The sequence below is a fragment of the Myiozetetes cayanensis genome, unplaced genomic scaffold, assembly GCF_022539395.1.
Source record: "Myiozetetes cayanensis isolate MyiCay16 unplaced genomic scaffold, myiCay2020 scf2-11, whole genome shotgun sequence".
NCBI lineage: Eukaryota > Metazoa > Chordata > Aves > Passeriformes > Tyrannidae > Myiozetetes > Myiozetetes cayanensis.
This window is the reverse complement of record NW_026087411.1, coordinates 51,471,167-51,490,423: the sequence shown is the minus strand read 5'-3', so window position 1 is coordinate 51,490,423 and position 19,257 is coordinate 51,471,167. Positions and strand designations below refer to the sequence as shown.

At 38.4% G+C, this 19,257-nt stretch overlaps 1 protein-coding gene across 4 annotated transcripts in view; it reads left to right on the top strand.

The window, feature by feature from the left end:
* RGS17 (regulator of G protein signaling 17) overlaps window positions 1-19,257 on the top strand; it is a 73,219-nt gene that overhangs the window by 27,114 nt on the left and 26,848 nt on the right. For all 4 annotated transcript variants that reach the window (XM_050314890.1, XM_050314887.1, XM_050314888.1 and 1 more), the window contains one exon: window positions 15,249-15,392. In XM_050314890.1, coding sequence (XP_050170847.1) covers window positions 15,274-15,392 — 119 coding nt within the window. In that variant the 5' untranslated portion in view covers window positions 15,249-15,273. The remainder of the gene's footprint in view (window positions 1-15,248; window positions 15,393-19,257) is intronic.

Sequence of the window (19,257 nt, the reverse complement as noted above, 5' to 3'; positions counted from 1 at the left end):
CTTCAGAAGAGGCTTCAGGTGGGCTCCAGTGGAATGGTAGTCTGGAGACCTCTGCCTCCACATGCTCTGTGGGTGGCACATGTGCCTACTGTGTCAGCCTCATTCGTTCTACATCTGTGAGCTCCTCTGCACAGCACAGGGCAATTTTTCATCAGTTGTCTCCATGCATAACTGAGTAACTCTACTGGGATTTTTTTGTTCTCCTTGTCTGTAACATGTAATAAAGCCACTCCAAGATATGTGCATTAGAACTAGCAAAAACTGTGCTGACTTGTGTCGAGTGTGCTGGGAAGAACTGCTGAGGATTTTTTTCAGTTGTATGTTCACTGAATGTGCCAAAACTTTGCAAGATGGATGAGTCAAATGTAAAACATAACAGGAAAACATAATTTAGTTTGAAAGCTCTTGAAACAAAGCCTCTTTATTGAGAAATATTGAGAAATATTAAACATTGTGTTTCATGTCCCTCTGTAAAGCCTCTGCTTCTACTTATCATTGCACTTAGTTGCACACCATTCAGGTATCAACAAGGAAAGAGATAAAGTAGGTCTCTGACTCTGCACAGTTGTGTTAAATATTCATCTTTTCCCTCAAAGGATAAAGATTTATTTAACTGTAGTAAATGTAATGGGTTTTGATTCATGAAAGAGCTAGAAAGTCAGAGGAATCTCTGATCCACATGGTAAAACCTTGGAAACTACCAGTATGAAACAACCTTATGTCTAATGCTTAAAGCACAGATATCTTGGCAGTAAATAAAAATATTTCCATGCAGTTTTCTGTAAGTTACGCATTTTTTAAAAGATTCTGTCTCCAACATCTCTTGAACCTAAGGTTTTAAGATTATGTTCAGAGATTTTCACCTTCTTCAGGATGAGACCCTCATCTTCACTTTGCTTTGAATTAGAGAAACTTTTAAGAGTTGACTCAGTGAACAAAGCATATTACAGAAAGCGTTGTATTTTCCATAAGGGGAAAGACAGGCCTTAGTCCACATAAAGCATGGCTTGCTAGTAGTATTGTGCCCTAATTTCCAGTTTACTCACTCAAAAAAAGGGCTTCATTATTCTTTTATGGTAAAGGAGTTTGGAAGAAGAGATACTAGAAATAGCTAGGATTGAGATTTTTATGGGAACTGATTCCATATTACATACAAATATTATAGAATAACATACTCTACCTTATACCTCAGTAGAATCAGCTGAGGCAAATAAAAACCAGATATAAGAATTTTGACCTGAAATGAGAGCTAGATAAGGCCCTTCAGCTGGAATATTTTGAATTTTTATGTCTTGGGGGACTAAAAAAAAACACAAACCACCTTGAAAGAAACCTTGTTTCTAATTGTTGCCTTTTCTAAAAAGAGACTGAACGGTCTCTGATACTAAACCTCCTCCTTAGCCTGGATGCAAAGCTTGGTAGCTTCAACCATATTTTCTAGTTTTATTGCATAACTTGTTTCTCCTCCTCAAAGCACGTGATGAAGCTGCACAATTGTCAGGACTGGATCTAGCCTAAAAGCACCTGACACAAAAACAAACAAACAAACAAAAACCACAGAGGGGTCTAGCTGGACACAATATATTGGGGCTAGAAAGCAAGCCCTACTCTTCTCCTTCAACAGCCTTTCCTAGCAACAGCCTTCTCTCTTTGTGTCAGTGGCTGAAGGTAGCTCTCAGCTGTAGCTGGAAAAACAGGAATTTATTGTTCAGTGGCAGGCTATCCAGCCAGGCCATACTACTCAAAACTCTTCACATTCATCTGGTTTCTGACTTTTCGTTTAGGTTTCTTAAACTGATGATACATGTGAGACATTTCTGTGTCTTCCTGTCACTCTCTCTCCAATAACTTCATGTCATTCAACTTCAACCAAATGACAGGTCAGACTTTCAAAGAAAATTTCAAAGACAGAAAATTAACCCAAGTGCCTGGGAAAAAATCCAACAGCCCAGTGAAGGAGAAAGGTCCTTCTAAAGCTCTTGTGGAGAGAATCACAGAATCATAGAATCATCACAGAATGGGTAAGATTGGAAGGCACAAGAGTGGGTTATCTGGTCCAACCTGCCTGCTCAAACAGGGTCATCCTAGAGCACATGGCACAGGATTTGATCCAGATGGTTCTTGAATATCTCCTGTGAGGGAGACTCCACAAACTCTCTGGGCAATCTATGCCAGTGTGGGGTCACCCACATAGCAAAGAAGTTCTTTCCCATATTGAGGTGGAACTTTCTGTGCATCTGTTTCTGCCCATTGTCTCTTGTCCTATTGCTCAGCACCACCAAGAACAGCCTGGCTTCATCTTCTTGACACTCTCCTTTCAGATACTTACAAACATTGATGAGGTCACCTCTCAGTTGTCTCTTCTTGAGGCTGAACAGGTCCATCCTGTTCATATTTAATCTGTGAACTTAACCTTTACTACCCAACAGAGCTGGTATAAACCCAAGCTGCTGGAAGAGTTGCTGTGATTGAGAAGATCCTCGGAAGGAATTGGTGTGTGAGGTTGCTGTACAACCAGGCTTTGTACCCAAGCTTCTTCCCAAGCTTCCCTTGTTCCCCATTCTATGACAGATCTCACAGCAAGGTCCTACTTTCAAAGGGAGTTTGGAATAGTATTCAATGTACAAGTCATGGTACAGCTGAATGTCTTGGAAAGGGCAAATCGTGGGGAAGGTGAAGTTGCAGATAGCTGGATGGGCCAAAAGTACCATGCCCATAGTTCTTTTTAATCCACGTATGCTGTCCTTAGACATACAGTCAACAAGCTGCCCAGAGTTCTTGCACAGTTCTTTTAAGTTAAAACATTACCTTGTCCTCTTATTATTACGGACATATTTTTTCTAAAATTCAGCCAAAACCTCCTACCTAAATATATTTCACTGGCTAGAGGATATATATTTTTCTGCAAAGCTCTGTAGGTTTTTTTAACGTTATGAAATACTGGATAAAAGGATGCCTATGGACTTCCCTCACGGAATGTGTCATCTGTGTGGCAGTAAACAAGGACACCAGGCTGTACTGCCAGTGAGCAGAGCTTTTATTGGAACGAGGTGCTAGACCAGACATTCACATCAAGCTTCACTCAGTAATGTCAAGCAGTGCTTCAAGAGGTCTTGTCTGCTGATCTTCAGGGATCTATTTATCTAAATAAGGTCGGTTTACTCTATCCCACTGCATACTCAAGTGGACGAGCTACTTTACAGTAACGTAGTTGGTGATTGCAAACCTGTGCTAATGCTCAGTGTAAGAGTAGAGAGCTGCTAAGTGTATGGATATGACACTTTCATACCAAAATTTGCATGTTTCCAGAGATTTCAAAGGTTTTAAGTTTTCACAGCATGTTTTCAGTCCCTTATGTTTTAGTAGATTATTTTTTTTATGTTGGTACAAAAAATAGACTTGGATTATGAAAAATCATGAACTTCATATTGTGGGAAAGTAGTTTTAAGTTCCATCCTTTAAACTTTAAAAAAATGAACCATTAAAAGTAGACCTTTTTATGTAAGCCTCTTTTGTAATTCACTTTTAAGTGGTCTTCAAAAGGTTTGGATGTATTTTGCTCTTTTCTGGGCAGCAAATAATTCACAATTCTTTTCTCCTTCTTAAGCTTGGAAAAAATGTGGTAGCACCACAGCCTTCCCTAAGCACATATTGCTTCAAGTATACAGTCATACAAAGAAAATGAGGAACAAATTAACTTCTGGAATATTACTTACTATTAATGTCTGTCCTCCATAGTAAAATACCCTTGCCAAGAAGGAAAAATTACAGATTCTTTCTATGCAAATTTTTATTTAGCATTTGTAGACATTTTAGAAGAGTTAACTCACATGCTTGATAGAGTTAAAAAGAAAATAAAAAAAGGAAGAAAAACTGGTATATTGGTTTTTAATAGTTAAGTTTTCCATGCTACAATAACTGTCAGATTCTGCAAGAAGACATAATTTATTCTTTTTTGTTGGTGAATATGAAAATACATGCACAGCTTGCTATAAAAATTTGTTTACTGGGATGGTTGGAAATTTTTATTTTTAAAATTGACACATTAAAAAATGACCATGGGAAGAGAAAAGAGAGGAGAAGAAATCATAATAGCTTTTGTTTAATTTCTCTGAACCTTCATACATCCCTTCCAATGCACAACATGCTAACTAATTTTGGGGACTTCTCACACTAGTTTCAGAACATCTCAAGCCCTCTGCCTAGGGAATCTCTACGAATTGAGAGATACCACTTTCCCTGTCAGGCATTTTCTGTATAATTTAAATATTTATGGTTTTCTTTTGCTTCATACTTGAATTATACCTCTCTCTTTAGGAGAGAGAGACATCAGGTGTCCACTACCTGATGTTATAAAGTACCAACAGACATAAAAATTTGTGTAGTTGGAAAGTGACCTGTGAGTGTCTCTGGAGAAACCCATTCTTCTGGGCAAGCTAACAAACAAGACACCCCTGGGGATTCAGGCTGAAGTAGATGCTCAAGTAATGAGGTACACAAAGGAGGTACACAGCTTTCTACATGGGAATCATTCCAGCAAGGGAAGGGATAAAACCAGGACAGGGGAAAGGAAACTTCCTTTCTCTCTCTGAAAAGACAGTAAGTTCTAGAAAGCTTTTGTAATGGCAAGGGAATTTAACCTGGAAGTCAAGTTTTTCTTTTCCTCCACAAATCTCTTTTTTTTTCCTGTGCTGTCTAGTGGTATTGAGTTTTTATATATTTGACCAACATAAATGTTGTTGCTGAAATATTTACGTTGTTAACATATAAATATACTTCAAGGCACACAGTAGTTGAAAGCTCTGTGCCTGTTCTATGTATCAAAAAGTTTTCCATTAAAAGTTTGAAGCTTTTCAAGCCACATAGCTTGACATCTCTTTGACATCCACTCTAACTTCTTGCTCCAAAATAGTTCTAACCCAAGATGTAGTCAGGTAAATTCACTTGTTTTGTCTTCCCTCCATATTTATTTGCTTTCTTCCCATTTTCCCACTCTTGTCAGCTGCCCTTTTTATTTCATGACAAGTAACTTCCTGAATAGCAGAAAGAGGTAAAAGAGCCCTTGATAGCTCCTCTCAATGACTGTCCTGTGCTGGTGGCTGTGGTCAGTGGCTATCAGCTCTCTCTGGACTGGGGAATCTCCAGTCAAGTCTCAAAACCAGCAGTAAGAGACACAGAGCCTGGGAAGGTGAGAGCACCAGTTAAAGGAAGTAACAAAACCTTGAGGAAACATGTGGCCACGGTGCTCACTCCAGCATATTCACAAACCATTCTGCTACTAAAGAAAAGCACCACATTCATTTTGTAAGTGGGAAACCCTCATATGTGATAGAGCAAGAAGGACATAAAGCGTGGTAGCAGCAGATGGAAAAGTGAGTGTTACTGCATGGGATGTGCAGGTAAGCCAAACGGCGTTAAACACAGAACAAGCAAGTACAGTGAAAGATTCAGACCAGTAGAAATACAGGATTTCAGACAACAAACCTTCTCCAACCATGGGAACAGCAGTTGGTTCTAATAGCCTGTGCCAGTGTGGTGGAAAAGAGCATGCCCCTTGCACAGAGTAGAACTGGTCTCCTCTCCCTTCCTCAGGCCAGCAAGCATTAGCACTAACTAGAGGAGCAGAACTATTGGGAGCTTGCTATAAGTTTAACAGAAGTAGCATAGCTTGTGGGAGGGAAGTGGAGATTGATTGCTGGTGGGTATGCACTCAGTCTGTCCAGTCTCTGCCAAGGGCAAATATTCCTTTAGTTCTATGGTCATGACACTCATAATGTGAATGTGAATGTTCTGTAATGTGAGCACAACAAGATCACCTGGGCAATCCCTGCCCCTGTTTTTCATGCTGGAAGCAACCCATCTGCATGTACTGCTTGGATTCACCTTCTCTCACTATTCCAAGCCATCCAGAAAGGCCTTAAGGCTGTTTCTACCTCATGCCGCCTCTCTGCTCCTCTCCCTCTCAGTTATACCATGTTAACCAAATATCTTCTCCCCACTATACTAATCTCTTGATTTTGTTTATTAGACTTTTTAATTATTATTATTATTTGTGAAGATGGCTGAGGAAAGGAGGGCTGAAACACACAGAGATAATGTCAGAGGATATCTCAGAAGTCAGTCAGTGTAACTAAAATCAACATGACCACCAAATAGCCAGTCATTTCAAATAGCCTATATTAAGGAAACCTTTTTGAAACTACTTCTGTTCAAATTTGAGACTTCCATTTCAAGAAGGAATTTGAATAAAAATAAAGAGTTTTGGAAGAAGAGGATGCAAGTCTTCATTTTACAGTGAAAATGTAGATTCTGTAATTTCAGAGACTAGAACCGTGTCCAATGTGGTTTCAGGAAAGCTCTTCTCACAATAAAAACAATTTTGTTAATGCCTTCCTTTGTCTTTCAGCCCATAGTAGCATGTGCACCATAAATAAAAGTTGTGGGCACTTATTTCATTAAATGCTACCATTTCTGCAGATGAAAATTTTTGAGAATATCTGCTGAAAAAGTAGTTCAAAAATATTAAAGCTTGTTTGATTGCACTTGCAAATCTGTTTGCCCTCTGTTGGCCACAAGTTTTTGTGCTAGGCCTAGGATTTTTTTCTTAAATTTCTGCTTAAATTTGTACAGAGTCTGTGCAGTTCACATGACCCCCAAATGACATCTGGCATTTTACAGGCAGAAATGGCTTTGAGCATGGGAAAATTTATTCAGAAATTACAGTGCTAATGCCTGCAGTAAAGCTCTCTGTGTTCTCAAGTGTCTTCTTAGTGTCCTCTTTATGAGGAATGTCAGAGACTTTCCTCAGAGACTAAACACTTCTTTCCAGCAATATGTCAAGATTTGTATTTCCCCACTGTGAGGAAAGTATCTTTTCAGCTTTATAAACTGTACTGGCTTCATGTGTCTTTAGTCAGTGGAAGCCATCCTAGCCACAACAAATAGGTATATAGATGTAGTGTAAAACAGGATTCTCAGATGTTTTTTCAAACACTTACCAATAAAAACAATATGCTTAAAAAAAAAAAAAAGGTTAAAAGGTTTCCTGATGAGTTTTACATTTTACTTTTTTATAAAATGTTCCTGAAAACTGTAAAGTGCTCTTAATCATAATTTTAGTGCAACTTCTTAAAAACCACATGCAGCCATCTCAGACTTTTCAATAATGCATTACTATCAGGCTTAATGTTTTGTAACTGAGCAGTAAAGTCTGATTCATAACTACAAATTCGTATCTGCTTGATGATGCAAAGATTTAAGCAAGGCTTCCTCAGGATACCAAGTTCACCATAAAAATAATAAAAAGAAATCTCAGACATCCTTTATGAGTACAGAAGCTGTCTGGTAAATTCATAAAAAGAATATTTCTATACAAAAGACAAGGATTTTATAGTGTTCAGCCAAATTGCACAATTTAAATTTAAATGAATATTTGCACAGCAGTGTTCTACACTAAATAAAACACTTAATGTCTGAACACTTTCTACCAGTAGTTCACACAATATCTTTTTCTTTCAATTCTATGATGGGCAAAATGTCCACTTTATGGCTTTCTCAGAGCTTGCTCTGAAAGGCTTTAGAAAGAGTCAGGCATCTCCAGATCAAAAGACCTGACAAGATAAAGATGTCTGTACTGCATCAGTGGTGTACGTCTTGAGATTTTTTGCTGAGTTGCAGTAACCAACAGAAGAGCAAGATGTTTTGCTGTAGATGTTCAAGTCTTCAATTCTCTGAAAGCAAAATTCAGTAGGTGCAATAACCTTTTCTCTGAGCCAACAAGTATACAAAACCTACCATTTCCAGAGTTACTACTATCAGAAAGTGGCCTGCCATTAACACAAGAATGACAGCAAGGGGGCTATGCAGTGTTTTGGGCGCTGCAAGCTATTAAAGAGAAAGAAATTCCCTCCATGGTTCTGCTACCTTGGTATCAGTATGGGACCATCAGAGTTAAAATCAATAGTTCATACAGCTTGATGTAGGCAACTAGGCTTTTAAAATTAAAAACTGTAACATATGCATGTGTTTTCTGGGCTGAACTCAGCATGTTAAACATAGAATCTGTGTACTGGCCTACATGGCACATCAACATGCGGTATGCGATATGAAGTTCTAGTTACAAATACATGTGTCAACTTCTGTCTCGACTCAGACCTTCTTACTCTTCGCATTTTTTTTAACATAGACATGGTGCAAATTAAAGTTTTGAAGAACTCAGAAAAGGAAATCTGTTAAAATTTGGAGTTACAATTCACGTTCTGACAGGACTACTGTTAAGTAGAATAGTTTTCAGAAACTGCCTTGTGCATTGATCTTGCCTTCCAAAACACAAATTCTTAAAATGCAAACATTTCAAACTTCCCATACTGCTTCAATTAATTGCAATTTTCCATGTAGACTATATTAAAATCAATTGTGGTGCAGTTAAGGTTTCATTGTTGCCAATAGCTTCTAATTGGTCTGTGATCGACTACAGATACATTTAAATAAGTAAATGGAGACCCAGGTAACTCAATTACACCTCTTTTGGTAGACTTCTTCTTCTCTATTACTGTATACAAATTTATTTGTGAAGTACTGAGTGGTTCTCAGGACTCGGTGGCAAAAAAAGAATGTACCCATGTCATGGTTTCTCTTGTGCAGAGTGACTAGTGTGAATGCCATTGCTCTATGATGGCTGTTTAAGCGGTCAGCAGCACTTCAAAGAGTGTCCATGGTTCTGCTGTTTTGATTTCACTACTCACTCAGCATTGCAAGGGGTGTATGGAAATCTTTTAGCTCAGAGACATCTGGTAAAATCTTGTGGTCTGTCTTCATTTAGCTTGTGGTTCCTTTTAAACACCCTTTCAGATGAATGAAAACAGCATAAATAAAAAATCAATGTAGTGTTAGGGCTATCTTGGCATTGCAAGTGCAGCGCATGCATCTGTGAGATTCTTTAACTGGCAACTGCATCCAGGCTGTGTGGCATGGTTCTGTTAATCTAGCATGTCCATTATTAAAAAAACCATGGATTTTTAACATACAGCATATCTCACCGTGGATTTAAAACAGATAGCGTATCACAGATCATTAAACATTTCAGTCACATTCTCTGAGGGTTTTCGCTTAGTGTTTCAAGTCAAAAGGAGGTCTGTATACTAAAAATTCAATAAGGCACCTGACTACTTTGAAAAAGAAACCAAACAGTATTTCAGGGTTATCTCTGTCACTCTCCCATTGACTGTTTTAGGAAACTAAAACCCAAGCAACCAATCAAATTCTTGTAAAATCGCTCCAATTATGTCCACGCAACTCATTAAAAAAATTAAAGGAAGTGCTAGTGTAACTGTTCTTATGAATGTTGACGTTTTCCAAATATGTAGGAAATCTGAAATGACAGTTGAAAGTCTTGAGTCCACAAAGCTTTTCACGGTGTACATTTTGGTTCTTACAGTGAAGCATGGATGGGGTCTTAAATGAATAATGTCTACCTTAGTACTTACGGCTTGCAAGCTTTCAAAATCCCCAAACTTAAAAACAATTCTTGTTAGAAACCCATGTGCAAAGAGAATGCCAGTTAAGACACTGAGAACATCAAGTATTGTTAAGAGATTTATTGAGTCACATCCAGGGCTGAAATAAACTGGTATAAGGTATGAATTTATGCAGGGTTTTGGTCCTTTATTGCCAATGTCAAAAGAAGTAAAACAATGGGGAATAACTGATGTGATAGATTAAAAAAAAAAAAATAAATTAAGGGCTAAGTTTCTTGTTTCTTGCCTGCAGAGTAAATCACCCTCCAAAGCCCTAGGTCATTGACTGCACCTTTCTGATGCAAGGTGATCTTTCTTGCCTATTTTAGAAGTTTGAAAAAAGACAGATTGCTCCAGCTGGTTCTGCACCAATTCTGTCCTGAAATCTAAGCCATTATTTGTCCTACCTCCAACAAAAGACAAAATACCACTTCCTTGCTGTATACAATGGTGTGTGTTTATCTGCACCTTTATATGATGTCTGTTTTAAAACAGCCATTAGATAATGGTTCCAGAAGATATAATAAAAAAATTCTCAATCCCCAGTGTAGTTTCAAGATGTTTTGCTGACTTCATAGTGCATGAGCTTCTCCAGACAATGCCTTCACAATCCTGAGAGGGGAACAAAAATGCCTACAGGAGGGTCACGTGCAAGGGGAAGCTCCAAAACGAGCAGAGAGAGCTGGATGGAACAGTGCCAGAATTTCAGATAACTTGCAGTAATGTAAAAACAGGCTTTTAAGGCTAGGGGGGGAAGAAAAGGAAAAAAAAAGCTTACTCTAGCTTCATTAGAAGATAGGCATCAAATGAAATGATTGAAATGATGCAGCCTGTGTTTTTTATCATGTCCAACTCCTTGGGAATTTCTAGGAAAAACCCTCTAAAACCTACATAAGCCCCAGCACAAATCCTGCAGGAGGTGGAGAGGCAGGGCAGTGCAATCATTTAGAAATTACCTTCTTTTTGTCTTGTAGAGGTACTCTATGTAATTTGAAAGGACTGTAGTTTGTATTCAGTAGGGCCGTCCAGGTAATAAACCAAATTATTCTTCCATGAGTTGCTCCCTTTGAGCTGTCTTCCCAAGACAGTGCTCTGTACACAAGGGGGTTTCTGTAATAATTATCCCCGAGAACCCAGGGGAATAAGTGATGATTTTCTGAACAAAGAAATAGATCCTTGTGCCATCGATTCCAAAACTGACAGGAAGGCTTACTCCAAATTTCAGAGGGGATTTTAGTTATTATATTCTTCTAGCACTACAAGATTGAAGATAAACACAGGATTGCACAGACTTTCTTGCTATGAGGCTTATAAGAGCCACCTGTCTCATAACTGGTAAAATAAACAGTTGCTGTACCCCTGGGTTCCTTTCCTCAGCTACAGAGTACGGACAGCAGATGTTCTGCAAAATGAAGCCCTTCATGATTATGGGATTGCTCAAAGGGCCATAATATCTAGCCACCCCCATGAGAATGAGTCAGACAAGTGAGCTGGAACACTATCCCTATTTCTTATCAGCACAAATGGATATCATAAAACTGTTAGTAAACCGTGCCACCAAGTGAAGGCAAAGAACCAGATGCAAAACTGGCAGAAGAACCTGATACCTGTGATGTGATGGTCTGAAAGATCATAGATAGTGTACTAAGGAGAAAAACTCTTCCATTGGACAAAGGCTCACCTTCAGCACCCAGTGTTTTCGCCAAGCTAGAGGGTGTCAGGAAGAATGAAAATGCTGAAAAAGCTAAAAGGCAAATTGAAATCTTGGAGACAGTACGTACTATTTGTACTATCCTAAAAGGTCTACTCAGTATCAGTTCACAACATTCTACTCCTTCACAATTATGTACTAACTTTCACACTTAAGTACAGAAAAATAATTCATCTCATCATTTACTTGCTGAATTAAAGATTCTAAATTTCTTTTTCGTGCCTTGGACTAAGGCACCAAACATAAACCCTCTGTCTACAGTTCAGGCTCCAAATATAGCCAAGAATTAAGATATTCCTGCTTCTGCAACCTAAATAATCTAATGGAATCAATTACTGTTTTGTGTGGATGACATCTGGTATTTGCAAATAAAACATGAAACATGAAATCCAATGAAAATAAGCATGAAACTAAAGCTCCCACCCTTCCTACTTCATCCTCGGTAAATGCATTTTAGCTTAGCATCACAGGGTGGATTTTTCACATTTCCTGTAGACTTCAGCTTAGAAGCTGTCTGAGAGAATGTAACACAAACAGAAGAACAGCACTGATAACTTTGACTTCAGTCAGTGGTTAAGCCAGTGGAGTGAACATGTGCATTCACTGAGAACACCGTCCCACTGCTTAGATTTTCAGCCTCATGCTTTTATTGAGCAGTGCACCAGTCATGCCAAGTGAAATCAATGTTTGCGTTGTGAGATACATCAAGGTTTAGGGGAAACACCAGTGTCAGCTGTGGAAAGGACAGAATTTGAAATGGAATAAATACAACTTTTCCCCAGTGTGCCAGTAAGATCTTTCCCCATTATTCTTGGAAGCTAAGGATAGTCCTAGTACACAGTATCCATGTTTACAATTAATTTCAAAATATAATACCCCCTGCAGCACTTTGCTGGCATTGTAATTAATGCTTTATCGTACATATTATACTAGGGACAGAATGCAAACTCTCCTTGGATGTATATACAGGATTTAGGGGAGTTGCTCACTCTTCCTTCTTTCCTTCCTCAGGAAAAAATCCTGTACTGTGAGGGTAGTGAGGCACTGGAACAGGTTGCCGAGAGAAGTTCTGGATGCCCCATCCCTGGCGGTGTTCAAGACCAAGCTGAATGGTCATTGAGCAACCTGATCTAGTGAAAGGTGTTCCTGTCCATGTCAGGAGGATTGGAACTAGATGATCTTTAAGATCTCTTCCAACCCAGGACATTCTATGATTCTCTGACTCTATGATTCTTTTCTTTTATCTCTTTCTTTCTTTCTCAAATACAGACTAAATAGGTAAATATAACTGTACATGCAATCAAGGACTTCCCTCTTCCCTCTCTAGATAATGCATTGTCAAAAAGGGGATGGGTTCTGTCCCTCTCCATACTCCAGAGCAGTCAGCATTGCAAAACAAGCAGTTCCACTCCTAAGACTGCCTAACCTGTGGGCTCTGAGCAGCCTTGGAGGAAGCCATTTCTTCTAAAATGCTCTGCAATGAAGAGTCATGTTTCCTCACAACTTTGTCCTGCCAGACTTGCAGACCTCTGAAACAGCTGACCGTGGCTGTCCACATCACAAGATGAATACTGGAGAATTTTCAGTGGCTGAGTTGCTGGGCAAGATTGAGGATGTGAACCATTCCTGTGAAAACCCACTCCTGACTGTGACCCCCTCTACTATGTGCTGTGTGTTGGGAATTGCATTTGCAGATTTTACCTTTCTGCAGCTGTACAACTCCCACCTGTTTCACCATCATAGGCTGATGATAATGTGAGAAGGAATGGAAGAAAGTGGTCCCCATACTCTTTGTGCCTACCTGATGTTCTGTTTCTTCCCTTGCTGTGGTGCAAGTGGTCACATCTATCCAAGGTGAACGAGACAGGGACTTGAAACTAAGTTAATTTTATTTTTTTTCCTTTCCCCTCTGGATTAAATACCTCTGGAGAGGTATTTATTTCAGCGGCAGGAGCATCTTGTGTGTTAAAGTTATTGTGAAACTACAGCAAAGTCACCAACTGTCATCAACGTGTCTGAATGGATAACCTTCATCCTGACCCCTTTATTTATAGTACAACAGATTCTAGCCATAGTATATTTTAATATATAGCTAAAATTGTGTAAAGAATGCTTGACTTCAGGTACATGGTGAAATGAATGGGATCACAGCTCAACAAATACCTAAATTTGACTCATTTCTGAAACTAATAAATTTTGTTATGCTTTTTGGTTATACAAATGTTTCTAGAATCTCTATCTTAATTACAAGAAACAAATGTTCTTCTGTTTCTTTGAAGTCATTGCACTTGCTGAAGCAAATACCATTCACAGGCATGACACAGCTATCTATGAAATAATTTAACTGCATCGTGCACAGTCAGCAGAAGTTCAGTGCTGTAATTTGGAGAAAGTGGCTCCATACTGTCACTTACTGTCTGAGCTACATATTATGCTGCAACATATTTTCCTTACTTCCAATCTGTTGTAGAAATGTGGGCAGTTTTCTAATTATGTCAGAGTATCCCTTGTTAACAACACAGGTTTACATCTGGTAAGAAAGAAAGAGTTTTTTGTGTGTCATTTTGTTCTGTAAGAGCAGCTATAAACCATAAGAAGTAATATCAGTAGCATAAGCAGGTGTACCCACTGTGGGTAGTTAAATGGTTCTTCATCATTTGATTTGACCAAACACTCCAGAAATTACTTGATTCTACTCAGTGACAGTGTAAATGGGAAAGGTAGTAATTTCAGCACTAAGCTGAAATAACCACCAAACTTGAGCTTTGAAGCATGAGTTCCAGTTCTGAAGCTTAGTATCCTTGCTACATGTTGTGTGAAAGCTGTCTAGAAGACACTATTACAGAATAAAATCTTCAGGAGTTTTAGCAACCATGTAAATGCAAACTCTCACAGCTGCTGCCTGAATGTATGTAGGTGGAGAGGCACATCCCTTGTTCATCTGTGCATGGAGTACCCAGGTGGCAAATCAACCAAGTTTGCCTTCCCCAGCACTCCTGGCTGTAGCAGGATGCCCTGGAGGTGTGGAGCACAGAGCATGCTGCTCACACCAGACCATCTTCTACCCACTTCTGTTTTAAACCAAGCTCCTCTCCACAGTAATCTGTTAGTACTTCTTCAAAGGCAAAAGTACTAAATTTATTCTAATTTATGTGTTTGTAGTAGCCATTACTCTGGGAAACTTATAGTTGTTGTACAAATATGTGAACCATTAGAAGGATCCTGACATCTAAACCTCCCTAAATAACATAACTTAGCACTAAATGTTTAACTTCTTTCGAAAATTAGATAATGCATGGTATACTACTTTCAACTGCATATTTCAAGTCACTGGAAAGAAAAATATATTGGCCTAATAAAATCTAGGAAAAGCTGGCAATGAGCAAGAGAAAATCTGGGACAAGAATATTGTCTCATAGTTGGAAAAGTACTTTAGAAATACATATTTATCATTGATTTTATTTTAAAAGAAGTAGCAAGCCTCTCAGTTATGACCCTTATAACAGTCTTGGCTCTTAACAGACAGCTATTAGTGCCTATATAATATCACTTAGATTAATTTCATAAGTCCAGCACTGACTAAAGAAGTAAAAAAGTAAAAAATATCAGTTTCCAGCTCATGTTTAAAGTGAATAATCATCCCACTGTATTTTTAGCACAATGGAAAGAGCTGTGATAGTCTTATGGTAAGGAACAATTCAGTCTTTCCCAAGTGCTACGCAAGCTGTGTGCCTTGCTGTTCAAAACAGTGACAATAAACAGCCCTTTGAGCCCAACCAAAGCAATAAGAATAGATGTGATTCAACAGCATGGTAGTGTAAGCGTGTCACTAAAATGTGGTGTTCTGGAATCTGCCTTTAGCACAGTAGAACTATTACTCGGCCAGCTCAGTTGATGGTCATGTGCTTTTGTTGCCATGAGCTGTGAGAATCAGTTGAATCAGAGATTGCTGTAGAAATGTGAATGTCATTTATGACGGCCTGTAGTAATTCTGTACATCTCTTATGTCTGTGTTCTTATAGCCACTTGGGCACTGAAGTAGCTGAAATGAGAAAGAGGCAGCAGTCACAAAATGAAGGAACATCAGCTGTGTCTCAAGCACCTGGAAACCAAAGGCCCAACAACACATGTTGCTTTTGTTGGTGCTGTTGCTGCAGCTGTTCATGGTATGTCCTGTAGTATATTTGGTTCCATATCCACCACAGGTAAACGATGAGAATGGAAAGTGTCAAGCACTGGGAACATGCAAAATTTTGGGAGAGGAGGCACAATTTAACTTTTCACTTAAAAATTTGATTTAAAAATTCCCAAGTTTGGTTGGACATCTTGTGAGGAGGAAAAGGAAAGAATAGTAAGTTCAAGCTGTATTTACCCTACTTAAGCCATAAGTGAATGAGGAAGTTTCAGTTGTAAAATTCCTATGTGTGAATGAGAGACTTGATACTGAATATTTTATAGTTTGCTTCAAAATTTGCTTGTACTTTTGATATTGCAGTCCTCTGTCTTCAGAAGGATAAAAAGGAGATGGCCATAAATGTGAATATGTGGTGTCTTAGTATACTACTTAGTTATTGAATAATACATATTATATAAATCTGAAAACACAAGCCTTAAATTCTACTTTATCTTGTAAAGGGTGTGGCATAATTTTAGTGGAGGAAAAAAAAGGCTCAAAAATTGTGGCTGCTTGTCCCTTCCTAAACCCAAAGTTCACTTGCAAAGTCAAAAATTTTAAGTCAGTTTCAGAAATAGCTTTAAATTCTCAGTGTCTTAGGATGCATCAGGTCTTTATTTCCTTTTTTTATGAACACAGTGTTGAAATGCTAAGTAACTGACATGCAGTACTGCTCAGATCCTGTACATCCCATTACCTAGACAGTTCACTTTTTCTGGAGTGTTCATTCCCCTGTGTATCTGTGTTATTTGCACTTGAATCAGCCATCTGGCCCTGGTCTAAAAATCTGAGGCTATTTGCCCCAGAATATTTTAAACACATAGCAGCACTTATGCACAAGGTACCAAACGGCACAGCTTTTTTCCGAGATGTCACATCCTGGAAGCAGTAGCAGGGTGTTCCTGCCTTGGCTGTTACTTCCAGTTTCATCCAGAGGCAGAGGATATTTGGAGCAAGGATGAGAAAGAGCTCATGCTTTTAATAAGTTACTTTGCAATATATTCAATCCATATTGCAAAAGAGGTGGAATTTTATTAAATAGGAAGCAGAGAATGTTTTGCCACTATTCTCTCTGCTCTGGGACAAGGGCACAATGTAGAATTAGTGATACTTTTACAGACCAGATATTCATTAAGCTCAGCATCCTATTTCAGGAAGTTACCTTTCTTGGATGCCACAAAGAAAGGATAAAACAAGCAGACATGTATCCCCTCAACCTACCCACAGCAAAACTCCTCACAACTTCTGGCTGTCTGCAACTTAGGGAATTTCTGGCCCAGAGTTCATGTCTAACCAGTGCAGTTTATAGCCCTTGATGGAATTTTCTTTCATTAATTTGTCAAACCATTTTCAGAAGTGACTTCCTGACCTCATCTAAACTTTTGGCATCTAGGATTTCCTGTAGCAATAAATTCTACAACAGGCCTGTGCACTCTATGAAGTATTACTCCCTTTTATTTGGTTTACCCTACTAGATACTATTTTCATTTGATGCCTCCCTGTTCTTATGATTGTGAACAACAGTGACTAATTGTTCCCAGAATGGTCAAGATCTTATAGAGCTCTCTCATATCTCCCTTCAGCTGTTTTTTACTTTCATAGTCTTCTCTGTTTTAATCTCCATGATACAGAAACTGACCCAGACCATGGGTTTATCTTTATCTGTCCTATATACCCACCTACCTCGTGTGTCTCTCTATGTACCTTTCCTATTCCACTATCTCCTGTCTGAGATCTGTAACTAGGTCTGTTGCAGCAGTCAAGACATGGATGCCCCATGTTTTGTGTTTGCTTTTGACTTTTATTACTAATTCCTAGCTCTCTGCTTGCTTTTTAACAATGCCAGAGATAACGTTTTCATAGAATTTTCCACCCTGACTACATAACCTTCCTGAATGGAAATAAAGCCCATCACTGTGCATGTACAGCTAGGGTTGGCTTTTGCCTTGCATAGTAGAATATGAATGAATAGCCATGAAAGGATCCATCTAATTTCTAAAATTTAAGACAACTGATTTTATTTTGTAAGCATGCTGTAGCTCAAGAAATCTTATTTGACAACTGTATTTTGAAGCTTTATGAGTTTTGTGATACATGGAGTGCCTCCACTCCTTAAAATGGAGAACAGCTTATGCATAATAAATCTAAATTAGAGCAATTAGATTTAAAACATCTTCATCTTCATCTGCTTTTAGTAACTGTTTTTGCTGTCTTTCAGGTTTTTCGGGGCTTGAGGGTTTTTTTTGGTAAAGTAGATTAGACTGAGCAGGGAAAAAGTCCTGTCAATTTAATTTAGTTTTTGGGATTAAATCAAAGAAGTGGTCAAAGGGGATAGTTACATCAGTTGCATTTACTAAAATCAAAAAGCTAGAAAAGGTGATGTAATACAGCTTTTTCAGTGCTATCTTCTATGATTTGGCAGTGGAATCTCCATTAGAGGAGAAATGGGAAAAAACTTTTAAAAAAGCAATATGAAATATTTCATAATCTCACTTAAAATGAAATCAATAGTTGTGATGCCAAATTTATTTTGTAAATTTGAACTGTGCAGGTAGAGTACAGACTACCTTTCTTGTCTCAGTTGTGTACTCTAAAAAACTACAAAAAAATTTAAAAAAATGTAGCAAACTTTATTATTCACCCATATATAGAGGACTCTAGGTAGTTAATTCTCTAGGGTAGTTCTCTGTAATAGAAAATCCTAATCAACAACTGTAACAAGTTCTCTGGACCTAATGTAATTGTTCTTTCCCTAGTTCCAGAGGTCTTAGTATTTGAGTAACATGAATTTCTCAAGAGATACCTGTCTGGAACTGTTGCTGGATTCATTAATGATGAAGACAATGCTTTAACTGTCAGTATCAAGATTAGAAGAATTTTCTTCTGTTTCTTCAGCTGTGTGTGACTGAGGATGGCTCTTACATCACTACCCCTTATTGCCTCAACTTCCTCACCATTCATAGGAATGTGCAGGTTTTAGTAAGAATTTTTCACTTTTTCCTGTTTGAGGAGTTAGTTCAGTAGTTCATATATCCACACAAATCATTAGAGTTCTAAAAATATCTTTTGTGAATCATGTGATGTTTGTTTTCTTCTGTTCTACCCCATGTTAAAATCAGAATAGGTATTAAGTCTTCTGTTTGCACAATGGCATAGGCAAATATTTACACCTTTGTTTAGGGAAATAGTATCTTTCCTAATAGAGACTTATTAACAGCAGAAAGTTAGATTGAAAAATTATTCAGTAGACTTTATTACAGACCTTTTTTGGTTTTTTCCTAATAATTCCTTCTTAAAGGTAAAAACTATTTGGAGTACTTCTCTGTTGTTGTGGGATAACCCTGATAGGTAGCTCAGCCCCACGCAGACACTTACTCCTCACCAGCAGGATGGGGAAGAGAATCAAAAGGGTGAAAGTGATAAAATACTTTTGTGGAGATAAAGAGCTTAATTGATAAAGCAAATCAGTGTGCACAAGTAAAGCAGAACAAAAAATTAATTTGGTGCTTCCCATTTGCAGGCAGGTGCTCAGCCATCTCCGGGAAAGCAAGGCTCCATCCCATGTTGCAGTGACTTGGGAAGACAGATGCTACAACTCTGAACTTGATCTTTGCCTTTTTTTGGGGCATCAAACTTTCATCCTTCTTTTTTCTTCCCCAGCTTTTTTCTTCAGCTTTTATTGCTGAGCACAATGTCATATTGTATGGAATATCCCTTTGGTCAGTTGTAGTCAGCTGTCCCAGCTGTGTCCCCTCCCAACTTCTTCTTGTAACCCCCAGCCTGCTTGCTGTCAAGGCAGTATGAGAAACTGAGAAAACCTTGACACTGTACAAGTGCAGCCCAATAGTAGCTAGAAC